At 45.4% G+C, this 27,933-nt stretch overlaps 1 protein-coding gene across 1 annotated transcript in view; it reads right to left on the bottom strand.

The window, feature by feature from the left end:
* Positions 1–619: 619 nt before the first annotated feature.
* The window catches only part of HRH3 (histamine receptor H3), a 40,542-nt gene continuing 13,228 nt past the window's right edge, over positions 620–27,933 (bottom strand). Inside the window, exons 2-3 of the mRNA XM_073607519.1 lie at positions 27,315–27,481; positions 620–2,873 (exon numbers count right to left, since the gene is read on the bottom strand). Of these exons, the coding sequence (XP_073463620.1) occupies positions 1,974–2,873; positions 27,315–27,481 (1,067 nt within the window). The 3' untranslated portion in view covers positions 620–1,973. The remainder of the gene's footprint in view (positions 2,874–27,314; positions 27,482–27,933) is intronic.

Genomic DNA, 27,933 nt, shown 5'->3' with positions numbered 1-27,933 from the left:
GCCAGCATCATTGGATTTGATTGACAGCAGAGGGAGCCAATGGCTGCGCTGCTATCAATCTATCCAATCAAGAGCCGCGAACCCCAGGAAGAGAGGAAGAGCGCGGCTCCGCCAAGGGAACGGAGGGCTCAGGTGAGTATAACAGGGGGGCTGGGGGCGCCAGTCACTGTCAGAAGTTTTTTCACCTGAATGCATAGGATGCATTCAGGTGAAAAAACACTAGGGTTTACAACCCCTTTAATTGTATAAAACTGAACAAAACTCAAACTCAAATTTCAAACATTGACAATTCCTTTAAAGTGTTACTAAACCCAGAACCCTGCATTCACTATATCTGGTCTTGCACAGTACACAGAACATGGAAATGCAATTATTTTACTAAATATAAACTGCTAAATACCCTTTCTCATCAGCAGTTGCATCAGCATTGGTAAAGCTTGTAGGAGGAGTTTTCTGATTGTCCTCTGAGACTGCAGGACCCCTGACCCTCTTTCTGGACAGTACTGATTGGCCCCGTGCTGATCACATGCACTCTCCAAAGAAAAAAAAAAAAAAACCTCTCTAGCAATACACATAAAACTGAGCATGTGCAGCCTGACTTCATAGACCCCGTGCTATCAGGAAATTATTAGGAGGCAGTGAAAGAAGTGGAGGATCAGAGAAGACAGGATCAAACAGCCTTTTTACACAATGCAGAGGATTAAACCCTTAGGTTTATACGGTGAGTATAACAAGCATGCTTTACTGCATATATAGACTGATTTTACTGTTGTGGGTTTAGTAACACTACTTTTTGTGTGACCTGTCACAAATGTGGACAAATGAAACTGATCAAACTGTGAAAATATGCTTAAAATAGATGTAAACTCAGTGACTACGTGTCACTGTAATTTTAACTGTCACTTTCAGTCATTTTAAATCTGCAGCTTTCATTATAATAATACTTGGCAAACCTGCCATAAAGGTTTATGTTCAGGCTTTTCCCCATTGTAGTGAAAATACACTCTGTCCCTGTCTAGTAGATGTTCTCCTCCATTGTCACACAGGCATCTGATGGACACTACAAGTAGTTATTTTACAATACATTACATGGGCATCGTTCACTGTTGTCACCATCAGAAAGCCCACCTAGGGAAATTCCATACAACCATCGCTTGAATGCATGTTGACAGTAGCTGAAAGCAAGTATTTTATTAGAAAAATGGCAGTTTATGATTCACAGTACATTGGAAAGCTAATGTCATTTAGTTGGGGTTTACATCCACAATAAGCGGAGGTTACTGTCAGTAAATCCCATATGTCTATGTGTCCATTAGATTTAGAGACACAGCTCATTGTATATGTAAATCTTAACTTTAAATGTTAAACTTGGCTCTTCCTCCTCATTAGGAGAGGCTATCTATCTGTTATATTGAACGGCTAAGGAGACTCACAGGCAGGGCTAAGCTTGACTTTTGCAAGAATCGTCAAGACTTTTATCTACTTTGGATGTCAAGTGAATAAAGTTTAGGCATTGTAGCTGAAGGCACAAGGGGAACCAATCAGTAGTCAAGGGATCTGGTCTGTGAAGAGGATTGCAAAGTACACATGTTTGAAGCATGTTTTATTCAAGATATAGAATTACATCCATTGATGGAACATAAATGATATCTCTAGGTGTGGTTGAGACCATTAATGCCAAGATCTAGAGTATGGTGACACCACTAGGAGTAACCATAAAACAAGACAATACTAGGAGATGGACCAGGATCCACAAAGTTGTAAGAGAACTCCTCTTTAAATGTTTGATCTCCTCAGAAATAACGATTCTGAACATTTTGCTCTAACAGTTGTCTTCCAAAAGCTCAAATAACCTGCAATCTAACCTTTTTGTGACACATTCTGGATTCATTGAATGTTTTTTGTTCTATCTTTTATTTCCTCACTATTGCTTTAAGCAACGCGTTTCTGTTTTTTTCTTTTGGGGGGGTCACTCATTTCCAACAGAGATGAAATTTACTATGTGGTTTAATTTTAAGCTTTTGTGGGCACAAAATCTTTTTAAATGCCCTCCTAAAGCTATAATGGCAGAGAGGATACAAAACAGGGTTGACAGCTGAGTTAACCCACAAGAGCCAAAAGGAGGCCTCATACCAATATTCTGGCACGCAGTGGCCTCTACAGGCTGCCCGAATGATCATCAGCAAGGTGTAGGGTGCCCAACATATTCCAAATACACAGACAATGACGGCTAAAGACTTTGCTACTTTTTTGTCTCTTGACAATCTGAAACGCTGGGCAATTCCTTGGGAGACCATCCTCATGCGCTTCTCCAATGACGGGGTGGATCCCGACTCTGTAAAGCTTCTTCTAGTACTTCTTGTTTTACCTAAAACAGATAGTGTACTCCCGTTTAAAGAAGACCTTTTAACTCCTTTAACCCTTTCCAGTATTTCGGCCTCTGCTGACTTGTAGGCCTCACCATCAGAGCGTCCTTTTTTAATTGCTTTATGGGTCACTTTCCAACATCTCAAAGAACTAGACCTGGGTGGTTCTGGTGTTGGCTTTATATTTTCAGTGGCTGTCTGGCTGTACGGTTCTTGCAAGAGGTCCAGTCTGGCCTTTGTCCTCTTCCGGATGTTCAGATAGATAGATACATTAAAGAAGGTCACACTTATGAAAGGAGTGAAGAATTCTATGGTGGAAGCTGTGATTAGAAAGTACCAGTTATAAAAGAATTCAGCAAAGCACTCTCCGTCCGGGATGATGGATTTATCAGCAATGTATTCCCAGGTTAGAATGGCAGGTCCATATAGAAGGAAGGCCAGTATCCAAACCATGGACATCTTCAGCACTGCATGTCTACTGTTAGTTTGCTGAGCCCTGTAGCTCACCTAAGAGGAAACAAAATGTTATTATGAATCCTCTAACACTATAAAGAAAGTATAAGTAAGAATGAGCATACAGATAAATTGAAAGTAAACAATTGGTGTCAGTGCAGGAAGCCATGCTAATAGTAAACCATAAAGCCTACAGATATATCCACAGTTAAAAAAAAAAAAGTATAAAAACTGCTTTAAAAAGGAGTCACTCTTAACTGAACCCTTTTACACAGGATTTGTTGAAGTTTTTTAAAAAGTTTTACAGTATACATGGGAGGGGGAGGGTGACCTGTATGTGAGTGTAAAAGCAAATAGAGAAGGTATAGGAAGGAAAAAAAACAGGAGGGGGGAGAAGAGATCCTGCAGGGTCCAAGCTGAGGCCCAGGGTAAAAGGGTGTCAGGGGCCCAATCAGGTCGAAGGCAAAGTGCCATCTAGGCTCAGGCCATCATTATAGGATATCCATAGGTCCCAGAACCTCAAGAACTTGGTATGGGTATTGTTCAGGATTAAGATGAACTTCCCATGAACCATAGTCACCATGACTATTGCTTAACATCCTTAAATGGAATAAATGGCTGGCGCCATGCTTTAGCTGACATCTGATGAGTGGCAAGAAAGACAAAGCCCACCATCATTGTGTAACCTACATTCAAAAGCGAATCACCTTAGGGCAGGTCCACCAGATGTGAAGCAAGGTGCCTTGTTCTTGACAGCCCTGGAAGCACATCGGAGAAACGGTGGGGACAAACCTAGACAAGCGATCTGGAGTCATTTACCAGCGTAAAAGCAATTTAAACTAATTTTCTTGGGCTGAGATATTGTAGAGGTGACAAGCCAAATATTGTTCCGTGCTGCTTGATCTAAGGATGTGCCCAGGTCTTCTGAATCCTATTCTTAAATGTTAATGAGGATAGATAAAAAAAAAAATTAAATTAAATTAAATTGCCTACCTTTCCTGAAAATAATGCTGCTCCAGGCTCCATTCATTACATATCCTCTGCATTGTTGTCTAGACACTTGGTCATGTGATGTCTGCTGAAGGAAGGAATTAGCCAATCTGAATTCTATTCTCGTTCAGCTGAGATCACATGACCACATGCCTATGCCTTATTGCCAGGTAGCATTTTTTTTCCAGCAAAGGTAAAAATTTTAGCCTATTACCTTTTATTTAGCCATTTCTGCTAACTTTATGTAGAGGTCCTCAACTCCAACCAACAACATTAATTGAGTTCAATGTACGCAGGGTCAAAATAGTCTTAGATCTTTAGGTCTTGGAGAATAAATTCCTTGCTATGGACAAATTCTGCAGAGAATCCTCCATCACTGCTCATCTGGTAGAAACATTAAAATATGATCATAACATAAGTGTTTGGATTTGGCAGAGGTTTCTTATCCTTTGTACCAACTGATGCTTTTCACCAACCGATCCCTGAGGAAACATCGATCGGACAGGTCTTAAAAAAAATTGTCCGATTGCTATTGATTCCCCAAAGATAAGTCAGTGCTGGACTCCTCCTTCCTTTTCCCTGCTCCATAGCTTAAACACGATGAGCAGAACGTACATGTTTATGTATCCTTCAAAAAGGGTCTGTCTCAATAGCTGGATTGCGCATGTGCACCACCATCTGTCATCCAACTATCAGCTCAGGGATGTGACCACCGTTGGTATCTCAGCCAGTATGATTCAGACACAAAGTAAGAGAGGGTTGTCCGATGCTGAACTGCATATTACCTGCTCTACTTTTGCAAGAAATATTAGGTAAAATTTGACCTGGAAATATTGCTGATTTTACCACTTTTTAATTAGCTCAGAGCTTTTCTTTCACAATAGACACACAGGGAGAATACAAACATAACAATGGACGTACAAAGGTGGACCTGTCATTAAAATTCACACTTTACATAATAGGGGACTTGGCAGCATCCCAAAATAGCACTAAATTCTTGATCATTTGTTATCATAAATAAAAAGCAGTATTTGCAAGCTGCAAATGCCACCCATATCTTGGCAGCCTAGATCACGTGGTCAGTGGCTAACAGGAGTACTGTGAGTGTTTCAAGTCATTAGAGGCTGTAGTATCTGTTGTTTTTAGTCAGGCAAACATAGTCTGGTACACTTACAGTGAGATAACGGGATCAGCAAAGCACAGCTAAGCAGGAAGCAAAGCCTGCATGTAATGAGAAAATTTGGCAGCCCCCATGTACACATATTATCAGCTATACACAGTGGGGACGGAAAGTATTCAGACCCCCTTAAATTTTTCACTCTTCGTTATATTGCAGCCATTTGCTAAAATCATGTAAGTTCATTTTTTTTCCTCATTAATGTACACACTGCACCCCATATTGACAGAAAAACACAGGATTGTTGACATTTTTGCAGATTTATTAAAAAAGAAAAACTGAAATATCACATGGTCCTAAGTATTCAGATCCTTTGCTCAGTATTTAGTAGAAGCCCCTTTTGATCTAATGCAGCCATGAGTCTTTTTGGGAAAGATGCAACAAGTTTTTCACACCTGGAAATGGGGATCCTCTGCCATTCCTCCTTGCAGATCCTCTCCAGTTCTGTCAGGTTGGATGGTAAACGTTGGTGGACAGCCATTTTTAGGTCTTTTCAGAGATGCTTAATTGGCTTGAAGTCAGGGCTCTGGCTGGGCCATTCAAGAACAGTCACAGAGTTGTTGTGAAGCCACTCTTTCGTTATTTTAGCTGTGTGCTTAGGGTCATTGTCTTGTTGGAAGGTAAACCTTCGGCCCAGTCTGAGGTCCTGAGCACTCTGGAGAAGGTTTTCGTCCAGGATATCCCTGTACTTGGCCACATTCATCTTTCCCTCGATTGCAACCAGTCATCCTGTCCCTGCAGCTGAAAAACACCCCCACAGCATGATGCTGCCACCACCATGCTTCACTGTTGGGACTGTATTGGACAGATGATGAGCAGTGCCTGGTTTTCTCCACACATACCGCTTAGAATTAAGACCAAAAAGTTCTATCTTGGTCTCATCAGACCAGAGAATCTTATTTCTCACCATCTTGGAGTCCTTCAGGTGTTTTTTTAGCAAACTCCATGTGGGCTTTCATGTTTCTTGCACTGAGTAGAGCCTTCCGTCGGGCCACTCTGCCATAAAGCCCCAACTGGTGGAGGGCTGCAGTGATGGTTGACTTTCTACAGCTTTCTCCCATCTCCCGACTGCATCTCTGGAGCTCAGCCACAGTGATCTTTGGGTTCTTCTTTACCTCTCTCACCAAGGCTCTTCTCCCCCGATAGCTCAGTTTGGCCGGACGGCCAGCTCTAGGAAGGGTTCTGGTCGTCCCAAACGTCTTCCATTTAGGGATTATGGAGGCCACTGTGCTCTTAGGAACCTTAAGTGCAGCAGAAATGTTTTTGTAACCTTGGCCAGATCTGTGCCTTGCCACAATTCTGTCTCTGAGCTCTTCAGGCAGTTCCTTTGACCTCATGATTCTCATTTGCTCTGACATGCACTGTGAGCTGTAAGGTCTTATATATCAAGTCCAATCAGTATAATCAAGCACAGCTGGACTCAAATGAAGGTGTAGAACCATCTCAAGGATGATCAGAAGAAATGGACAGCACCTGAGTTAAATATATGAGTGTCACAGCAAAGGGTCTGAATACTTAGGACCATGTGATATTTCAGTTTTTCATTTTTAGTAAATCTGCAAAAATTTCAACAATTCTGTTTTTCTATCAATATGGGGTGCTGTGTGTACATTAATGAGGAAAAAAAAGAACTTAAATGATGTTAGCAAATGGCTGCAATATAACAAAGTGAAAAATTTAAGGGGGTCTGAATACTTTCTGTCCCCACTGTATATTCAAGGTTTTTCAAACACCACACATTGACCAAAATATTTACACTGAGACAGATAAAGAAAAAGTAGCCCATTAAAAAATAAAATCAATAGGATGCTTATGCATTAATATTCACCTTCAGTCAAGAGCTGACCCCTGCACTACATTCTTACTGCCTCAAGATGTCCTCGGTTTTCCTGGTTGAATGACAGCCAACATCATTCAAATCACTTCCTTTGAGCCTAGGGTGTCATGTTCATCCCCAGCTTGTTATTGGACCGTACAGGAAAATGATGAGCTTATCTCTCCGTCACTCTGCTTTCTCCTCCTGTCAGCACATGAACTGTTTGGTTTTCTTGTGCTGCTTCTCCCTCCCCCAGTTTAAGCTCTAAAATACAGGGACTGCAAAAAAAAAAACGAATACCAGGTCCAATTCAGGTACTTACTTTGCTTCCATGTAAAAACCTACATTTAATGTTGAAATAATGAATACAGAATAGAGCTGCACGATTAATTGTTAAGAATCGAAATCGCGATTCTACTCCCCTCACGATCTTAAAACAGCATTTCCCAATTCTATGTAACAAGTGCAGAGTTCTCTGCTCACTTCTGACAGCTGACAAAAAATAAATAAAAAAATACAAGCAGCCTGCCAAGTTTATCTCAACATCCCCGATAACTATAAACAAATTAACATTTCCTTCTTAGATCAAATGAATGAACTTAGGTCATGTAAATGAGGTCAGTTTAACCACTTCAGCCCTGGAAGATTTTCCCCCTTAATGACCAGGCCACTTTTGCGATATGGCACTGCGTCGCTTTAACTGACAACTGAGCAGTCATGCAATGCTGTACCCAAACAAAATTGACTCCCTTTTTTTCCCACAAATAGAGCTTTCTTTTGGTGGTATTTGATCACCTCTGCGTTTTTTATTTTTTGCACTATAAACAAAAAAAGACAGACCATTTTGAAAAATAAACAATATTTTTTACTTTTTGCTAAAATAAATATCCCCCCAAAAAATGTAATTTATTCATTAGTTTAGGCTAATATGTATTCTTCTACATGTTTTTGGTAAAAAAAAAAAAAAAAAATCACAATAAGCGTATATTGATTGGTTTGCACAAAAGTTATAGCGCCCACAAAATAGGGGATAGATTTATGCCAATTTTATTTTTTTTATTTTTTTTAACTAGTAATGGCGGTGATAAGCGATTTTTAGTGGGACTTCGACATTGTGGCAGACAGATCTGACACTTTTGACACTTTTTTGGGACAATTGAAATTTATACAGTGATCAGTGCTATAAAAATGCACTGTTTACTGTGTAAATGGCACTGGCAGGGAAGGGGTTAACACTAGGGGCCGATCAAGGATTAAATTTGTTCTCTGAGAGGTGTTTCTAACTGTGGGGGGAGGGGACTGACTGGGAGTAGAGACAGATCGCTGTTCCTAATCACTAGGAACAGAGGATCACTCTGTACTTCCCTGTCAGAACGGGGATCTGTTTGTTTTCATCAGGGTTATGCAATTAGCGGACCTCCAGCTGTTGCTAAACTACAAGTCCCATCATGCCTCTGCCTCTGGGTGTCATGCTTGTGGCTGTCAGATTCTTGCTATGCCTCATGAGACTTGTAGTTCTACAGCAGCTGGAGGTCCGCTAATTGCATATCCCTGGTTTACATTGATAGATCCCCCTTCTGGCTCTCTGTGGAGCGATCGCGGGTGGCCGGAGGACATCGCGGCCACGCGCATCAGCTCCCCCCGTGCATCGCACGCACCTGCTATGGCTGTTAAAGTGACCGACATACAGCTATGGCGATTTGCGGGAATGAGCCGACCTGCCGCAGCATAATGAAGGTGGCTGGTCGGCAAGCGGTTAAAGTATAAAACTTTTTCTAACACTTGCTGCTTACAAGTTAAAATCTGTATTTTTTGCTACTCCCAAACATTATATATATATTTTTTTTAGCAGAGACCCTAGAGAAAAAAATGGTGATTGTTGCAATATTTTATGTCACACTGTATTTGCGCGGCGATCTTGGAATTTTTTTTAGAGAAAATACACTTTAATTAATAAAAAAAAACTAAACAGTAAAGTTAGCCCAATTTTTTTTGTATAATGTTAAAAATGATGTTACGCCACTAGAATCGTGAGAGAATGGTGATCTTTATCCTAAGCAAAAAAAAAAAATCATGATTCTCATTTTAGCCAGAATCGTGCAGCTCTAATACAGAATTGTGTTAGTGTGTGTGCCTAGAGTTCAGCTTTAAGCTGGACTCTTTTACACGAATGTAGCAATAAATGCAATCAGTACAAATATTTAAAAAAAACTAAAATCGTATGCCAGCTGAACACTTATAAGGCCCCTTTCACACTGGGGCGGTGGGGGCGTCGGCGGTACAACAGTGCTATTTTTAGCGCTGCTGTACCGTCGTTCTTGCAGCGGTATTCGGCCCCCCACTGGCAGCCGAAAAAGGGTTAAAAACCTCGTACAGCGCGGCTATAGCCGTGGTATTACCGCGGTATAGCCGCGCTGTCCCATTGATTTCAATGGGCAGGAGCGGTGAAGGAGCGGTGAATACACCGCTCCTTCCCCGCTCCAAAGAAGCGGTTTGCAGGACTTTTTTCACCGTCCTGCCACCGCACCGCTTCAGTGTGAAAGCCCTCGGGCTTTCACACTGAACAAACAGCGGCGGCTGTTTAGGGGCTGTTTTCAGGCGGTATTTTTAGCGCAATACCGCCTGAAAACCGCCCCAGTGTGAAAGGGGTCTAAAGGGTTAGAGGTGGAGGGATTTTCACGCATTACCTGTGTTTCTGGATCTGTTTCAACACGTGGATGCTTTTTGCTGTTGCTGTCTGGGCTTTGTGGCTCACCCCACTGGATATACAGACTTTCGTTTAATTTATATGGAACTTTTATTGTTTGTTTTTTTATGCGCTGCACTTCTCTATCTTTTGCACGCATACCTGAATAGCACTAAATAAAATAAAACTTCCTATTTAACCACTTCAGTCCCGGAAGATTTGGCTGCTCAATGACCAGGCCATTTTTTGCGATCCGGCACTGCGTCGCTTTAACTGACAATTGCGCGGTCGTGCGACGCTGCACCCAAACAAAAGTGACGTCCTTTTTTTCCCACAAATGGAGCTTTTTTTTGGTGGTATTTGATCACCTCTCCGTTTTTTATTTTTTTGTGCTATAAACAAAAGAAGAGCGACAATTTTGACAAAAAACACAATATTTTTTACTATTTGCTATAATAATTATCCCCATTTAAAAAAAAATAAATAAAAATTTTCCTCAGTTTAGGCCGATATGTATTCTTCTACATATTTTTGTTAAAAATAAGCGTATATTGATTAGTTTGCGCAAAAGTTATAGCGTCTACAAAATAGGGGATAGAGTGGCATTTTTATTATTATTTTTTTTTTTTTACTAGTAATGGCGATGATCTGTGATTTTTATTGGGACTGCCATATTGCCCGCGACAAATCGGACACTTTTGACACATTTTTGAGACCATTGACAATTATACAGCGATCATTGCTATAAAAATACACTGTTTACTTTATAAATGTCACTGGCAGGGAAGGGGTTAATACTAGGGGGGTGATAAAGGGGTTAACTGTGTACCCTAGGTGTGTTCTAACTGTAGGGGGGATGGGACTGATTGGGCAAGAGGGATATCGGTGTTCATAGTTAGTATGAACACACGATCTGTCTCTCCCCTCCCCTGAGAGTACCAGGATTTTGAGTGTTTACACACACAGATCCTGGTTCTCGCTCTGTCACAAGCGGTCGCGGGACATATGCTGCGGGCACGTGTGCCTCCTACAACGTCTTAAAGGGCCGACGTAGAGTTACGGCGGTTCGCCCAGGGGAGCCAACCTGCCACAGTACAACTGCGGCGGCTGGTCCAGCAGTGGTTAGCAACCTGTTGACCACTCACAGTAAATATACTGCGAGCAGGCAGCAGGTACAGGCATAGTCATGTACTGTATATGTACATGACCAGCCCCCTTCCAGGTTTGAGACCCGTCGGCTGTGGTGTGATTGGATATAGTATGAGTTTGGCTGCAGATTTCACCTAATGATTTTGGCTGAAGTCAGCTGATCGGCTGTGTCCAATCACACATAGGAACAATGACCTGAAAAGCAGGGAGAAAAAACAGCCAAATCACAAAATAGAATCAGCACACATTACACGTGTTCGGCACACAGTTAACCCCCCTGATTGCCCCTAGATGTTAACCTCTTCCCAGTGTCATTAGTCCAGTGTCAGTAGGGGTGCAACGGATCGTCACCGATCCGTGATCCGAATGGTTCAACCTGTTCGGATCGGCACACATTCCCCCCTGCGAAGCGCGCCGCTGCCTCGGCCTTAGGAAAGGCCACGGCTTCGACCTAGCTCCGGAGTGGCGGCCATCTTGGTAACACCCGGCGGCCATTTACCACGTGATCGCTCCGTCAAATGACGGAGCGATCACTTGTAAACAAACCGGCGTTGGTTCCTCTCTCCCCTCTGTGTACTGATCTGTACAGTGGAGGGGAGAGATCGGTTGGCAGCAGCGCTGTGGGCTGGATCTGTAGTGCCCACAGCGCTGCTCTGTGAAATTGCAGTCACATCCATGGATCCATCCATCCATGCTCAGCCATCCCTCCATACTCTGCCATACTCTGCCATACTCTGCAATACCCTGCTAATACTCTGCCATACCCTGCCAATACTCTGCCAATACTCAGCAATACCCTGCCAATACTCTGGAATACTCTGCCATACCCTGCCATACTCTGCCAATACTCTGCAATATTCTGCAATACCCTGCCAATACCCTGCCAATACCCTGCAATACCCTGCCAATACTCTGCCATACCCTGTCAATACCCTGCAATACTCTGCCATACCCTGCCAATACCCTGCAATACTCTGCCATACCCTGCCAATACTAAGGGTGCAACGGATCGTCACTGATCCGTGATCCGAACGGTTCAACCTGTTCGGATCGGCACACATGCTCTCCGCGGAGCGCACCGCTGCCTCGGCCTTAGGAAAGAGCTTCAGCCTAGCTCTGGAGCGGCGGCCATCTTGGTACACCCGGCGGCGGCGGTGCACGCTGGCGCCATCACCCTTCAACTCATGGATCTGATTTGGCTGGCTTGGCGGCTTATATTCTGTAAAGTAAGACTAAACAACACTAGTCTTCCTTCCTAATTCCTATACTCATAGTGTATATACAGTGGGGGAGATTGTGGATATTATTACAGTGGGGGAGATTGTGGATATTATTACAGTGGGGGAGATTGTGGATATTACAGTGGGGGAGTTTTTTTTGTTGATCCGAAAATGATCTGAACCTTGACTCCCGATCCAAGGTACGATCCGAAACATGAGTTTTTTGATCCATTGCACCCCTAAGTGTCAGTATACGGTATTATCACTGATCACTGTATTAGTGTTACTAGCGACGTCAGTGTCAGTTAGTGACCCTCCCAGCCAGTGTTTGTTAGTGCTGAATTGCCCACCACACTATCACAATAACACTATAACTCGCTGATCACCGCCATTACATGCTATAACTTTCGTACAAACCAAATGATACACACTTATTGTTTTCTTTACCAAAGACATGTAACAGAATGCATTTTGGCCTAAATTGATGATGAAACTACATTTTTTTATTGGATGTATTTTATAATAGAAAGTAGAAAATATCTTGTTTTTTTCCTTCAAAATTTTGGTCTTTTCTCATTTAAATAATAAAAAAAACAAAAAACCCAGTGATAATAAAATGCCACCAAAAGAAAGCTCTATTTGAGTGAAAAAACAAGATAAAAATGTCAATTGTGTACAGCGTTCAATAGTTCACAATTGCCAGTTAAAGTAGCGCAGTGCTGAATAGTAAAAAATGCCCGATCATTAACCACTTGCCGACCGCCTCACGCTGATATACATCGGCAGAATGGCTCTCCTGCGCAAACTGAAGTACCTGTATGTCAGTCCGTAAAAGCCAGATAGCGGGTCCAGTGGACTCGATGTCCACCGGCAGCCCGCGATCGTGGCGAGGAGAGGCAGAATGGGGAACTGCCTATGTAAACAAAACATTTCCCTGTTCTGCCTAGTGACATGACAAGGATCTTCTGTTCCTATTGATCGGGAACAGTGATCTCTGTCATGTTTCAGTAAGCTCATCCCCCCTACAGTTAGAACACGCTAAGGGAACACACTTCTTGTTCGCCCCCTAGTGTTAACCCCTTCCCTGTCATTTTTACATTGATTAGTGCATTTTTATAGCACTGATCAATGTAACAATGTCACTGGTCCCCAAAAAGTGTCATTTGGAGTCAGATTTGTCTGCCACAATGGCGCAGTCCTGCTAAAAAACGCAATACGCCACCATTACCAGTAAAAACAATAAAAAAAAAATAAAAGTCCCTAAATCGATCCCGTAGTTTGTAGATTCGATAACTTTTGCGCAAACCAATCAATATATGCCTATTGCGATTTTTTTCACCAAAAAGATGTAGAAGAATATATATTGGCCTAAACTGATGAATACATTTGTTTTTTTATATGTTATTTTTTTGGATCTGTATTATAACAGAAAGTAAAAAAAATAAAAAAATTTTTTTTTTTCAAAGTTGTCGCTCTATTTTTGTTTATAGCGCTAAGAATAAAAACCGCAGAGGTGATCAAATACCACCAAAAGAAAGCTCTATTTGTGGGAGGAAAAAAAAGGACATTTTGTTTGGGTACAGCGTTGCACGACCGCGCAATTGTCAGTTAAGGCGACGCAGTGCCGTATCGCAAAAAATGCTCTGATCATTAAGGGGGTAAAACCTTCTGGGGCTGAAGTGGTTAATGGGGTAAACTCTTCTGGGGGTCAAGGGGGCTAAAAGGTGAAAATTGATTTTAAAAAAATAAAGAATTTTACAATGACAATGTGTAAACAAAAATAAAAACAGGCAGTAAAGAGCAAACACATTCATTAACAATCAAGCAATACATTCAGTACAATTAGATATACTTTGTAAAACGTCTTGACTTGTTTTTGGATACTTTGATACACCTGTTTGGGCATCTTGCTTATTGTAATTGATTGATTAGCAGTCAATGTTACTCCATACGCCAAAGATTATTAGCAAATGTCGATGTTTAATAACGTTTGCCCACTGTGTAATTGGTTGCTGTCTCCAAGCTCATCTGTATTTGGCAGAAGACGAGCAGTTGAAGGGGCTGGTAACATGTCTGCTGGGGTAATTATTACAGTCAGCTGGCCGTGCTGGGATGCTCATTTGATGTGTAGAAATCCAATAAAGATTCCCAGGACGGCGAGGATTACCCGCATGATTGCTGCGCTTCCTGACTTTGACTGACCACCCTCCTCCCTTGAGAATGGATAACCTGTTACAAGTGTCTTCATGTAATTCCACACAGAGAAGCAGACCTCTGTGCCCAGAATACAATTGTCTATGTCTCTTCCTAAGCGTTCTAGCTATGCTGCAAGCAGGATTTCCCCACCATGTTACAATCATTTTCTATGGTTGTCATCATCAGTTACAGCTTTATTACAATTGCCACGACATGCCACATATCAAAGCAAATTGGCTTTTACTTATTGCAAAGTCACCGTGGAGGAGGACAGTTCTTGGCTTATGATCCAGACTTTGTGGTCAGGTAGGGGACCTGAGTTTCCTCCATTGCAGTTCCACTGTTTGCCATGCCCAGCCTGCTGATTGGACAGTGAGGGAGCATCGCCACACCTACCAACCCATCACTTTGTTTTCTACTCCTGTCCATGAGCCCCAGTTTAAACTTAATAGTAATCTGAATCGCAAAAGCCTTCGGTGCAGGGGATTAAAAGAAAGCAAATATAAAAACAGTTTCAAGTATTAGTACCGGTTGTACTGGTTCTCAGAGAAGAAGGTCGTTCTTTAAAGACTCAAGTCATCGCCAACTTTACACCCAAAGGCAAACAAACACTTAAAACATTTAAAACCTACAGTATATTTTCTTTAATCTGAACTCTTATGCCACGTACACATGAGCGGACTTTACGGCAGACTTTGCCCGGCGGACTTTTCGACGTACTTTACGACGGACTTTCTGAATGAACAGACTTGCCTACACACAATCCACCAAAGTCCGTCAAATTCGTACGTGATGACGTACGACCGGACTAAAACAAGGAAGTTCATAGCCAGTAGCCAATAGCTGCCCTAGCGTGGCTTTATGTCCATCGAACTAGCATACAGACGAGCGGACTTTTCGACCGGACTCGATTTCGACTGATTAATTTAAAACATGTTTCAAATCTAAGTCCGTCCAACTTTTGAGAAAACAAAGTCCGCTGGAGCCCACACACGATCAAATTGTCTGACCAAATCCCGTCCGCCGGGCAAAGTCTGCCGTAAAGTCCGCTCGTGTGTACGCGGCATAAGGCCTGTTTCACACAGGATTCACCTTGTATAAGAGCAGTGTGAACAGCAAGCTGCAGCTTTTGTATCATTCATCTCCAGTTTGTAAATGCTGAACACAGATCCTAATGGAAGTGCTGAATGCCACTTTAAGCAAGCTTCAAAAAGTTTTAAAGCCTTTTTTTTTTTTTTGAATTTCTGTTTATTAATTTTGCATAGAAAAACAACAAAATACAAAGACATCTAGCCTCACAGGGCCAAAAAAGTACACTTACTAACCTTCCCCCCCCCCATTCCAGGCAACCCAACCTTTGAGGAACTTCATCCTACAGGATGCTAGCATCCCCAATGGCTTTAAGGAGATTAACATATGACACAGTATTCCCCAAAATACGTGACAGAAACTCAAAAATCATATACAGATTAACCTAATAACGTCCCGAGTCCTTTGGCTAGTCTGGGGACCAATCCGGGGATCTCAACCAGGTTGTAAGAGCGCTCACCATGGCTATACTGGTAAATGAATACATAAGGTAGTGGCCTAAGCATTGACAGTATTAAATAGAGCAAGAGGACTCTGCCTGTAGGCAGTGGTGGAGGAACTGTCCAGCCAGGACTGCCAGACTTTATCAAATTTTTTTAGGACACCCTCTGCCCCTGTAAGTAGTTTTATAAAATGGGATCATTTTGTTCACCAGCCCTTTCCAATAGGCTAAGGAGGGTGTCACTGCCTTTTTCCAGTACAGAACCAGTGCCTTTCGAGCGTTGAATAATAGGAGACTGAGCAGGGTATGTTGAGCCCTAGTAGGTGCCAGGCCCTCAACCAGACCCAAAAGACAAGCCGACACAGTCATGGGCAAAGGCAGTGAAGTAACCTCAGAAATGCAACGTAAACTTTCTGTCCAAAAGTCCTGGATCACTGGACAGTACCAAAACACGTGTCCGAAGATAGCAGGGGAATGCGAACGGTGCCTGCTAGGAGTTTGTTTAAAGTGGCAATCAACGCTCCCGTTAGGATCTGTGTTTAACATTTACAAACTGGAGCTGAATGGTACTTTAAAAGCTTTAACAAACTGCTTTTTCAAAGCTTGCTGTTCACACTGCTCTTACAGTGCCTTGAAAAAGTATTCATACCCCTTGAAATTTTCCACATTTTGTCATGTTACAACCAAAAACGTAAATGTACTTTTATCAGGATTTTATGTGATAGACCAACACAAAGTGGCACATAATTGTGAAGTGGAAGGAAAATGATAAATGGTTTTGAATTTTTTTTACCAATAAATATCTGAAAAGTGTGGTGTGCATTTGTATTCAGCCCCCTTTACTCTGATACCCCCAACTAAAATCTAGTGGAACCAATTGCAGAAGCCACCTAAATAGTAAATAGAGTCCACCTGTGTGTAATTTAATCTCAGTATAAATACAGCTGCTCTGTGAAGCCCTAAGAGGTTTGTTAGAGAACCTTAGCGAACAAACCGCATCATGAAGGCCAAGGAACACACCAGACAGGACAGGGATAAAGTTGTGGAAAAGTTTAAAGCAGGGTTAGGTTATAAATAAAATATCCTAAGTAGAGGTTGACCGATATATCGGCCGATATTTGGTGTTTTTTACTTAATCTGCATTAGCCGATTGTGCTGATAAAAAAGGCCGATATAACTTCAGTGCGACTTGCAAATGACTTCTGTAATAGAAGTCAGTGCAAGTTGCCTGAAATCTTCTGTGAAGTGACTTCTCCCTCCTCTGCAGGGGCGGACTGACAACTCATGGGGCCCCCGGGCAATAGAAGATCATGGGGCCCCCTGTGTCTCCGCCCACATGCAAGCCGCACCTACACAAAGCCCCACTTACATGGGGCACACAGTAAGGCACATCACATGGCACACAGCAGAGCACGGGGCACATCATGGGGCACAGGGCATGAGGCACACAGTAGGGCACATCACAGGACACATAATGGGGCACCCAGCAGGGTTTATTATGCTGTACACATCAGGGCACATTATTGAGCACAGCATGGTGCATCACAGAGGGTACAGGGCACATCAGTGGGTACACAGCGGGGCACATCACAGAGCACATCAGGAGATACACAGCAGGGAGCGTGCCGCACATCACAGGGCATGTGGCAAATAGTAGGGCACACAGCAGGGCACACAGTAGGGCACATCCTTGGGAACAGGACACAGGCGGTACACATCAGGGCACACATCCCAGGGCATGGGGCACACAGAGCACATTACAGGGGACACATTAGAGCACAACAGGCGGTACACAGCAGGGCACATCACAGGGCAAGGGGTACAGAGTAGGGCACATAAGTGGGTACACTAGCAGGGCACATCACAGGCCATGGGGCACGCAGTAGGGCAAATAGCAGGGCACAAACCAAAACACAGGGCACACAGTAGAGCACTGGGATCCTCCAGACTTAACACAGTGTCTTTCAGGGTAGCCATCAGGGGGGAAGGCGACACAGTGGGGGTGGAGGACACAGGGAGACACCATGGGGGGGGTTGGAGGGCACAGGGGGACACTGTAGGTGGGTGGAGGGCACAGGGGGACACTGTGTGTGAGTGGCACAGGGAGACACCATGGGGGGGGATGGAAGACACAGGGGGACACTGTGGGGGGTGAAGGGCACAGGGAGATACTGTGGGGAGGTGGAGGGCACAGGGGGACACTGTGGGGAAGTGGGGGGCACAGGGGGACACTGTGGGGGGGTGGAGGGCACTGTGGGGGGGAGGTGGAGGGCACAGGGGGGCACTGTGGGGAGGTGGGGGGCACAGGGGGACACTGTGGGGAGGTGGGGGCACAGGGGGACACTGTGGGGAGGTGGAGGGCACAGGGGGACACTGGGGGGGTGGGGGGCACTGTGGGGAGGTGGGGGGCACAGGGGGACACTGTGGGGGGGTGGAGGGCACAGGGGGGCACTGTGGGGAGGGGGGAGGTGGAGGGCACTGTGGGGGGAACTGTGGGGAGGTGGGGGCACAGGGGGACACTGTGGGGAGGTTGAGGGCACAGGGGGACACTGTGGGGGGTGGAGGGCACAGGGGGGCACTGTGGGGAGGTGGAGGGCACAGGGGGACACTGTGGGGAGGTGGAGGGCACAGGGGGACACTGTGGGAAGGTGGAGGGGGCACAGGGGGACACTGTGGGGAGGTGGAGGGCACAGGGGGACACTGTGGGGAGGGGGGAGGTGGGGGGCACAAGGGGAGGTGGGGGGCACATGGGGACACTGTGGGGAGGTGGGGGGGCACAGGGGATCACTGTGGGGGGCACAGGGGGACACTGTGGGGAGGTGGAGGGCACAGGGGGACACTGTGGGGAGGTGGAGGGCACAGGGGGACACTGTGGGGAGGTGGGGGGCACAGGGGACACTGTGGGGAGGTGGGGGTACAGGGGGACACTGTGGGGAGATGGAGGGCACTGTGGGGAGGTGGGGGCACAGGGGGTCACTGTGGGGCACAGGGGGACACTGTGGGGAGGTGGGGGCACAGGGGGTCACTGTGGGGAGGTGGGGGGCACAGGGGGACACTGTGGGGAGGTGGGGGTCACTGTGGGGCACAGGGGGACACTGTGGGGAGGTGGGGGTCACTCTGGGGGGTGGAGGGCACAGGGGGGCACTGTGGGGAGGTGGGGGGCACAGGGGGACACTGTGGGGAGGTAGGGGCACAGGGGGACACTGTGGGGAGGTGGGGGGCACAGGGGGACACTGTGGGGGCACAGGGGGACACTGTGGGGAGGTGGGGGTCACTGTGGGGAGGTGGAGGGCACAGGGGGACACTGTTGGGAGGTGGGGGTCACTGTGGGGAGGTGGGGGGCACAGGGGGTCACTGTGGGGGTGGAGGGCACACAGGGGGACACTGTGGGGAGGTGGGGGGCACAGGAGGACACTGTGGGGAGGTGGGGGGCACAGGGGGACACTGTGGGGAGGTAGGGGGCACAGGGGGACACTGTGGGGAGGTAGGGGGCACAGGGGGACACTGTGGGGAGGTGGGGGGCACAGGGGGACACTGTGGGGAGGTGGGGGGCACAGGGGGATACTGTGGGGAGGTGGGGGCACAGGGGGACACTGTGGGGAGGTGGGGGCACAGGGGGACACTGTGGGGAGGTGGAGGGCACAGGGGGACACTGTGGGGAGGTGGAGGGCACAGGGTGATACAGTGGAGGGCACAGGGGGACACTGTGGGGAGGTGGGGGGCACAGGGGGACACTGTGGGGAGGTGGGGGGTACAGGGGGACACTGTGGGGAGGTGGAGGGCACTGTGGGGAGCACAGGGGGGCACTGTGGGGAGGTGGGGGCACAGGGGGTCACTGTGGGGAGGTGGGGGGCACAGGGGGACACTGTGGGGAGGTGGGGGTCACTGTGGGGCACAGGGGGACACTGTGGGGAGGTGGGGGCACAGGGGGTCACTGTGGGGAGGTGAGGGGCACAGGCGGACACTGTGGGGAGGTGGGGGTCACTGTGGGGCACAGGGGGACACTGTGGGGAGGTGGGGGGCACAGGGGGACACTGTGGGGAGGTGGGGGCACAGGGGGACACTGTGGGGAGGTGGGGGGCACAGGGGGACACTGTGGGGAGGTGGGGGGCACAGGGGGACACTGTGGGGAGGTGGGGACACTGTGGGGAGGTGGGGGCACAGGGGGACACTGTGGGGAGGTGGGGGTCACTGTGGGGAGGTGGGGGGCACAGGGGGTCACTGTGGGGGTGGAGGGCACACAGGGGGGCACTGTGGGGAGGTGGGGGCACAGGGGGACACTGTGGGGAGGTGGGGGGGACACTGTGGGGGCACAGGGGGACACTGTGGGGAGGTGGGGGTCACTGTGGGGAGGTGGGGGGCACAGGGGGACACTGTGGGGAGGTGGGGGTCACTGTGGGGCACAGGGGGACACTGTAGGGAGGTGGGGGGCACAGGGGGACACTGTGGGGAGGTGGGGGCACAGGGGGACACTGTGGGGTTGTGGGGGGCACAGGGGGACACTGTGGGGAGGTGGGGGCACAGGGGGACACTGTGGGGAGGTGGGGGGCACAGGGGGACACTGTGGGGGCACAAGGGGACACTGTGGGGAGGTGGGGGTCACTGTGGGGAGGTGGGGGGCACAGGGGGTCACTGTGGGGGTGGAGGGCACACAGGGGGGCACTGTGGGGAGGTGGGGGGCACAGGAGGACACTGTGGGGAGGTGGGGGGCACAGGAGGACACTGTGGGGAGGTGGGGGCACAGGGGGACACTGTGGGTGGGAAGCTGTGCAGCAACTTTCTAGTAGCAGCACGTGGTACAAGCTGCTGCACTTTCCTCCCTACATGCAGAGTAGCGCGGGAAGCGGCTGTATACAGACCTCTCGTGATGCGCTCCTCCTCCTCCTCGCCGGCCCCTCCTCTTTTCTGTCCGTCCGAGGTGATGACAGATACAAGCACCTGGGGTGGACGGGAGCGAAGGAGGGGCCCGTGGGGAGGAGGAGGAGCGCATCACGAGGTGTGTGTGTATACACTGCAGTCTCTTAGCAGTGAGCAGGGACCCGATCAGCCGTCAATCACAGCTAGCTGACGGGTAGATCGGGTCCCGAAGTGGAAGCTGCCATGGGGCCCCCTACTGGCCACGGGCCCTCGGTCAGCGTCCGAACTGCCCGATGGTCAGTCCGCCCCTGCTCCTCTGGGCAGCCAAGTCTGATAAAAAGAACCTGAAGGATACAATGTTTACACTTATGAATGAACTGAGCTCCATGTGTAGAAGTTCTCAGCTTAACCATTTAAAGACTAAATCTTTTCTGACATTTGTTGCTTACAAGTAAAAATCCTGTATTTTCTGCTAGAAAATCACTTAGAACCCCCAAACATTATATATATATATTTTTTAGCAGAGACCCTAGGGAATAAAATAGCGGTTGTTGCAATATTTTATGTCACACGGTATTTGCGCAGTGGTCTTTCAAACGCAATTTTTTTTTAAAAAAATACACTAATGAATAAAAAAAAAAAATAAGCAGTAAAGTTAGCCCATTTTTTTTCGTCCAAAAGTTTTGATTACCTGTTTTTGTATATTTAATATTTAAGATTAGTTTTTTTTTCCTAAATTCTACATACAAGTGAACTGATTGGAGGTTTGTTTTGTTTAATAAATGTTTAAATGTAAAAAATTTTCTGTATCACTTAAGGTTGCTTTCACACTGGAGCGGGCATGCATTGACGGTAAAACGCTGCTAGTTTTAGCGGCGCTTTACCGTCATTTTAGCGGCGCTATTTGGCTGCTAGCGGGGCGCTTATAACCCAGCTAGCAGCCAAAGAAGGGGCCGCGCCGCTGCCAAAACGCTTTGCAGGCGCTTCAGCAGCGGTGCACATTCATTTCAATAGGCAGGAGTGGTGGAGGAGCGGTATACACTGCTCCAAAGATGTTGCTTGCAGGACTTTTTTTAACATCCTGCCAGCGCATCGCCTCAGTGTGAAAGCACTCGGGGCTTTCACACTGAGACTGCAGGGGAGCCATTTTACAGGCACTTTACAGGCGCTATTTTTAGCCCAAAAGCGCCTGAAAAATGCCCCAGTGTGAAAGGGGTCTAACTGTTAGATTTTATGTGATGAAGGGGGAAAAAAAAAGAAAAAAAAAATCGGCCTAATATATCGGCCCAAAAAAATCGGCATCACATATCGGCCACCGAGATTTCTAAATATCGGCATCGGCCAGAGAAAAACCCATATCGGTCGACCTCTAATCCTAAGCTTTGAACATCTCACGGAGCAATGTTCAAACTATCATCCAAAAATAGAGTATGGCACAACTACAAACCTACCAAGACATGGCCGTCCACCCGTCTACTTTTTCTATTTTCGGCTTACTAATTAGGTGACTTCTACAGTTGGCTCCACTAGATTTTAGTTAGGGTTATCAGAGTAAAGGGGGTTGAATACAAATGCATGCCAGACTTTTCAGATATTTATTTGTAAAAAGTTTTGAAAAACATTTATCAATTTCCTTCCACTTCACAATTATGTGCCATGTTGCAACATAACAAAATGTTGAAAATTTCAAGGGGTATGAGTACTTTTTCAAGGCACTGTATACAAGCTGAAGCCCATGTAATACATGCCTAAGGACCTATTCACACCCAGTGGGTGGTGTTGCTCAATGCAGACCCAATGCAATGAGAAGCCAAATTCCACTGTTTTTAATAGGCCCAATTGACACCAACATGCTTTGTTGGTGTGCATTTGGAGAAAATAAAACATGCTACATTCATATAAAACATTGAAAATCCAGTATTTTGTCTCCTGCTGAAAAAAATATATAAATGCACAACAATGACGCCTGTTAACACACATCATAACACAACAACTCAAGGGCATTTAGCACAAGTGAAGTGAATCCAGCTTGAAGTGGAAGTTCACCCTAGAATTACTCTGTGAACACTAAACAGCTGTATAACACATGCACCTCTGTGCTCTGATGCTGGCAAAGACATAGATAGCACGAAGGGGGTTGAACAACACCATGGGGTGCAATTATATAAAATTTGCATAGCAGTTGGTCCATTGCAACTGCATGTCAATTCCTTCTACACAAATGGGGCAAAATTAAAGCGGAGTTCCACCCAAAAATGGAACTTCTGCTTTTCGGATTCCTCCCCCCTCCAATGTCACGTTTGGCACCTTTCAGGGGAGAACAGATACCTGTCTAATACAGGTATTTTGCTCCCACTTCCGGGCATAGATACCCGAGCTACCCTCGGGTATCTACGCCACGTCCGACGCCTTCTCCGCCCCCTCCCCCCGCTGTCTTCTAGGAGACACACAGGTCTCAGAAGACAGCAGGGACCAGTGGGAATGCTCAGCGCGAGTCGCGCATGCGCAGTAGGGAACTAGGAAGTGAAGCCGCAGGGCTTTACTTCCTGATTCCCTTACCAAAGATGGCGGCGACAGCACCCGAGAACCGAGGGACAGATCGGCTTCAGGTGCCGACATCACTGGACCTTGAGACAGGTAAATGTCCTTATTTTAAGTCAGCAGCTGCAGTATTTGTAGCTGCTGACTTAAAAAAAAAAATTTGCAGAGCTCTGCTTTAAATGCTTTCAGGCTATTCAGGTGCATTTCATAAAATCATCAAAAAAGTTAATTTATTTCTGTAATTCAATTACAAAAATGAAACTCATATATTTTATATAGATGTGTTACACACAGAGTAATACATTTCAAGCATTTATTTATTTTAATTTTGATGATTATGGCTTACAGCTAGTGAAAGCCCAAAATTCAGTACCTCAGAAAATTAGAATATTACATAAGGCCAATGAAAAAAAAGGATTTTTAATACAGAAATGTTGGCTTACTGAAAGGTATGTCCATGTACAGTATAGTATGGACTCAATACTTGGTCGGGACTCCTTTTGCATGAAGTTCTGCATCAATGCGGCGTGGAATGGAGGCGATCAGCCTGTGGCACTGCTGAGGTGTTATAGAAGCTTATGGAAGGTTTCTTTGATAGCGGCCTTCAACTCGTCTGCATTGTTGGGTCTGGTGTCTCTCATCTTCCTTTTGACAATACCCCACAGATTCTCTATGGGGTTTAGGTCAGGCGAGTTTGCTTGGCCAATCAAGCACAGTGTCACCATGATCATTAAACCAGGTATTGGTACTTTTGGCAGTGTGGGCAGTTGCCAAGTCCTACTGGAAAATTAAATCAGCATCTCCATAAAGGTGGTCAGCAAAGGGAAACATGAAGTGCTCTAGATATTCCTGCTAGAGGGCTCCGCTGACTTTGGACTTGATAAAACACAATGGACCAATGCCAGCAGATGACATGGCTCCCAAATCATCATGGACTGTGGAAAAATTTGCATTTTTTTTTGGAAATCAAGGTCTCAGAGTCTGGAGCAAGAGTGGGGAGGCACAGAATCCAAGTTACATGAAGTCCACTGTAAAATTTCCACAGTCAGTGATGATTTGGGGAGCAATGTCATCTGCTGGTGTTGGTCCACTGTGTTTTATCAAGTCCAAGGTCAGTGCAGCCCTCTGCCAGGGAATTCTAGAGCACTTCATGCTTCCCTCTGCTGACCAGCTTAATGGAGATGCTGATTTCATTTTCCAGCAGGACATGGCACCTACCCATACTGTCAAAAGTATCAATACCTGGTTTAATGACCATGGTATCACTGTGCTTGATTGGCCAGCAAACTTGCCTGACCTAAACCCCATAGAGAATCTGTGGGGTATTTTGTCAAGAGGAAGATGAGATACACCAGACCCAACAATGCAGATGAGCTGAAGGCCGCTAGCAACCTGGGCTTCCATAACAGCTCAGCAGTGGCACAGGCTCAATGCCACGCCGCATTAATGCAGTACTTCATGCAAAAGGAGCCCCAACCAAGTATTGATTGCATAGTAAACTGTACATGGACATACTTTTCAGTAAGCCAACATTTCTGTATTAAAAAAACATGTTTTCTATTGGTCCTATGTAATATTCTAGTTTTCTGAGAAACTGAATTTTGGGTTTTCACTAGCTGTAAACCATAATCATCAAAATTAAAAGAAAGAAATGCTTGAAATATATCACTCTGTACGTAACACGTCTTTATAAAACATATGAGTTTCACTTTTTGAATTGAATTTATCAGATGCACCTGTATTCTGTGCAGATCAAATGTGTCAATGGAAAAAATACTTATGCCGCGTACACACGATCGGAAATTCCGCCAGCAAAAGTCTGATGTAAGATTTTGGTCGGAAATTCCTACCGTGTGTATGCTCCATCGGACTTTTGCTGGCGGAATTTCCGCCAGCAAAAGATTGAGAACAGGTTCTCTATTTTTCCGTCGGAAAAAGTTCCTATCAAAAATTCCGTTCATCTGTATGCAATTCCGATGGGCAAGAAACCACGCATGCTCAGAATCAAGTACGAGACAGAAGCGCTCGGTCTGGTAAAACTAGTGTTCGTAATGGAGATAGCACATTTGTCACGCTGTAAATTTTTGGATCTTTTAATGCAGCGCATTCTTTTGTTCTTTATAATGCTAGAAGAATGAAATTGTTTTGCTGCAGATATTCACACAGAGTTCTGACAAACTTATTTCTTTATTATTTCTTGTGATCTCCTGAATAATATTTTTTGTTTTTAAAGCCAGATCTCCATAATAATGTTTAGAATTATTTTTTATAGTTCGCACTGAAGAACAGATACGAACCCACAAGCACAAACTGAAGAGCAGTAAAAGCATGAGGCTGAAAAGCGCGAATCGTCTCTCACCAAACCTTTACTAACATGAGATAAACACGAAATTAGCAGAAGGAGCCCAAAGGGTGGCGCACTTCGTATGGAACTTCCATTTTCTAGTACCGTCGTACGTGTTGTACGTCACCGCGTTCTTGACGGTCCAAAGTTCAGAGAACTTTTGTGTAACCGTGTGTATGTAAGCCAAGCTTGAGTGGAATTCCGTCGGAAAAACCGTCCAAGGTTTTTCCGACGAAAATTCCGATTGTGTGTATGTGGCATTAGTGTTACTAAACCCACCACAGTAAAATATGTCTGTATATGCAGCATAGCATGCTTGTTATACTCACTGTAAAACTTAAGGGGTTAATCCTCTGGATTGTGTAAAAAGGCTGTTTTATCCTGTATGCACAGATCCTCCCCCTCCTGCGCTGTCTATCTGGGGAAAGCCAGCTAACACAGGCAGAGTAGCTGACCTGCACATGCTCAGTTGTGTCTTTTATGCTGCAGAGAATAATTACTTCTTCTCAGAGCTAGCCAGGTCACATGATATTGGCATCACACATGTGGGCCTGTATACAGGCTGCAGTGGAAATTTCCTCCTACCTGAACTCTCAGCACTGGAGAAACTGTGCAGTTTATCACTGACCGTGGTATACAGATCAGCCAAAAAAGGTATATAGTGTCAGTATTTTAATGTAAAAAGAAGATTTAGAAGCTGTGGGCATTGTGGGGGTGCAGATTAACAATTTTCATAATACTGGGTTTAGTAACACTTTAATTGTGGCCACTGGATGGAGCTGAGGAATATATTTCTATAAGTATCCAATGCCATTTAGTGGCCATTATGCAGTATTTTCCCCTGTCACACATTCAATCTGCAGTGAATATATAGCCTGAGAACATTTGTAATTTTTATTATAAATACACCCTCGTGAGTTGTATGGTAAATGCATAGCACCCATTTGTCCCTGATTTCAAGGAACTGTCCCTGATTTGGAACAAAGTCCCTCTGTCCCTCATTCCTCCTGATTTGTCCCTCATTTTGTTCTGGTTTCTATAGTTGTATATAAAATGCACTTTTTATCTATCAAAAAGTGTTTCCTATTGCTAAGCCATTTATTCAATTTCTAAATTGCTGTATTTGTAAATTTCAAAAGACAGTATAAAGGAATAGTAGTGGTAAAAAAAGCACTTGTGGGTTTAACTAATATTTTTTTTTTGTATAATTCTCCTTTAAGGGGGTGTGGCAAGGGGGGTGTCCTATGCCTACATTCTTTTGATACTTAGGTGTCCCACATTCCCATCTCACAAAGTTGGGAGGTATGTAAATGGAGTGACAGAAGTCAAACATGGTGCTACGCATTTATTGCAGTAGACATGTTATATGGCTGTTTAATGTTCATAGAGTAATTCTAGGTTGAACTTCCACTTTGAAGCTTTATGTAAGTAGCAGTATAGGAGTATATTATGATGATTGGGAGGGGGTACTTGGGTGGTCTCAGCAGAAGGAGAGACCCTAATGTGTGATGACTGATGATCATAAGTGACCCAAAGAGCAGGCAAGGGTGAAGTGCATTGTCATTTCTGCTGCGTAGTTGTCAATCCAATTTTGCTCTATCCTTAAACTAAAGCTGCGTGCTTATGAATTGCGCAAGCTTTGAATTGCACTTTCTTTTCCCAAATTATATGACAATATCAAGATATATACAGGACATTAGCATTTTATATTTTATTGGTTGGCTAGACAATCTGTAGCTGAGAATTACTGCACAATTTTTATAATTCCCCTTGGCTAATGAACCAACTTGTAGCAATACACTGGGGATAAGGGAGTAAATCTGAGACCAGAATCCCTGCATTAATCTAGCACGCTGCATTATCCATACGTGCCGCATTGTATATTCCAGTCCTAGCTGTGTCATTTGCATTAAAATGCTTATATTTGCATCATCAGGAACTGGCAGCATCTAGCAGCCACGTTTAACTGCTTCAGGGCATATACTCACCGCTCTGGTTACTGAGATGAACCTGTCATAGCTGATCAGTACGATGTTAAAAACTGAGGAGGTGCACAGTAAGTAGTCCAGTACAAGCCAGAGTTTGCAGACGCTTCTGCCGAAGCTCCATCTGCCAGTGAGGACATAAGGGACATAGAGTGGGATGCACAGAGCCCCTGCAAGAAGAAAAAGAAATACAGATTAAAATCTTACCAAACACATTGCAGTTTGCTTGTACAATATATTAAAGACCAACTCTGAGCTCCAGTATTCCCGCTCCTAATTTCTTTACCTCCCCCTCTTTTCCAGGTGGTCCCCAGCAGTAATTTATGTTTTTTTGGGGGTTGTAGCGCTACCCCAGCAGGGGCTGCTGGTGAATGTGGTTCGTTTCCCACCCTGCACAGCCAGGCACATGAATTTCCAAACACACCGAGTCAAGAAGAAGTCCTTGCACTTTGGGATTTTTTTTGTTTTATTAGGGGAATTAAACTTGGATGGGGAAAGGGTACATATGGGATGCCCACTTGATTGATGAAACTTGGTAGGGACTTAACTAAATATACTCCTGTATATACAATTTCTTCTCCTCAACCTCCAGCACATTCACTTGCTTGCAGACTATCACTCC

Source organism: Aquarana catesbeiana, linkage group LG12 (genome assembly GCF_042186555.1).
Source record: "Aquarana catesbeiana isolate 2022-GZ linkage group LG12, ASM4218655v1, whole genome shotgun sequence".
Lineage (NCBI taxonomy): Eukaryota > Metazoa > Chordata > Amphibia > Anura > Ranidae > Aquarana > Aquarana catesbeiana.
Note: the sequence above shows the minus strand (reverse complement) of the source record. Positions and strands in the feature narration are given on the sequence as shown.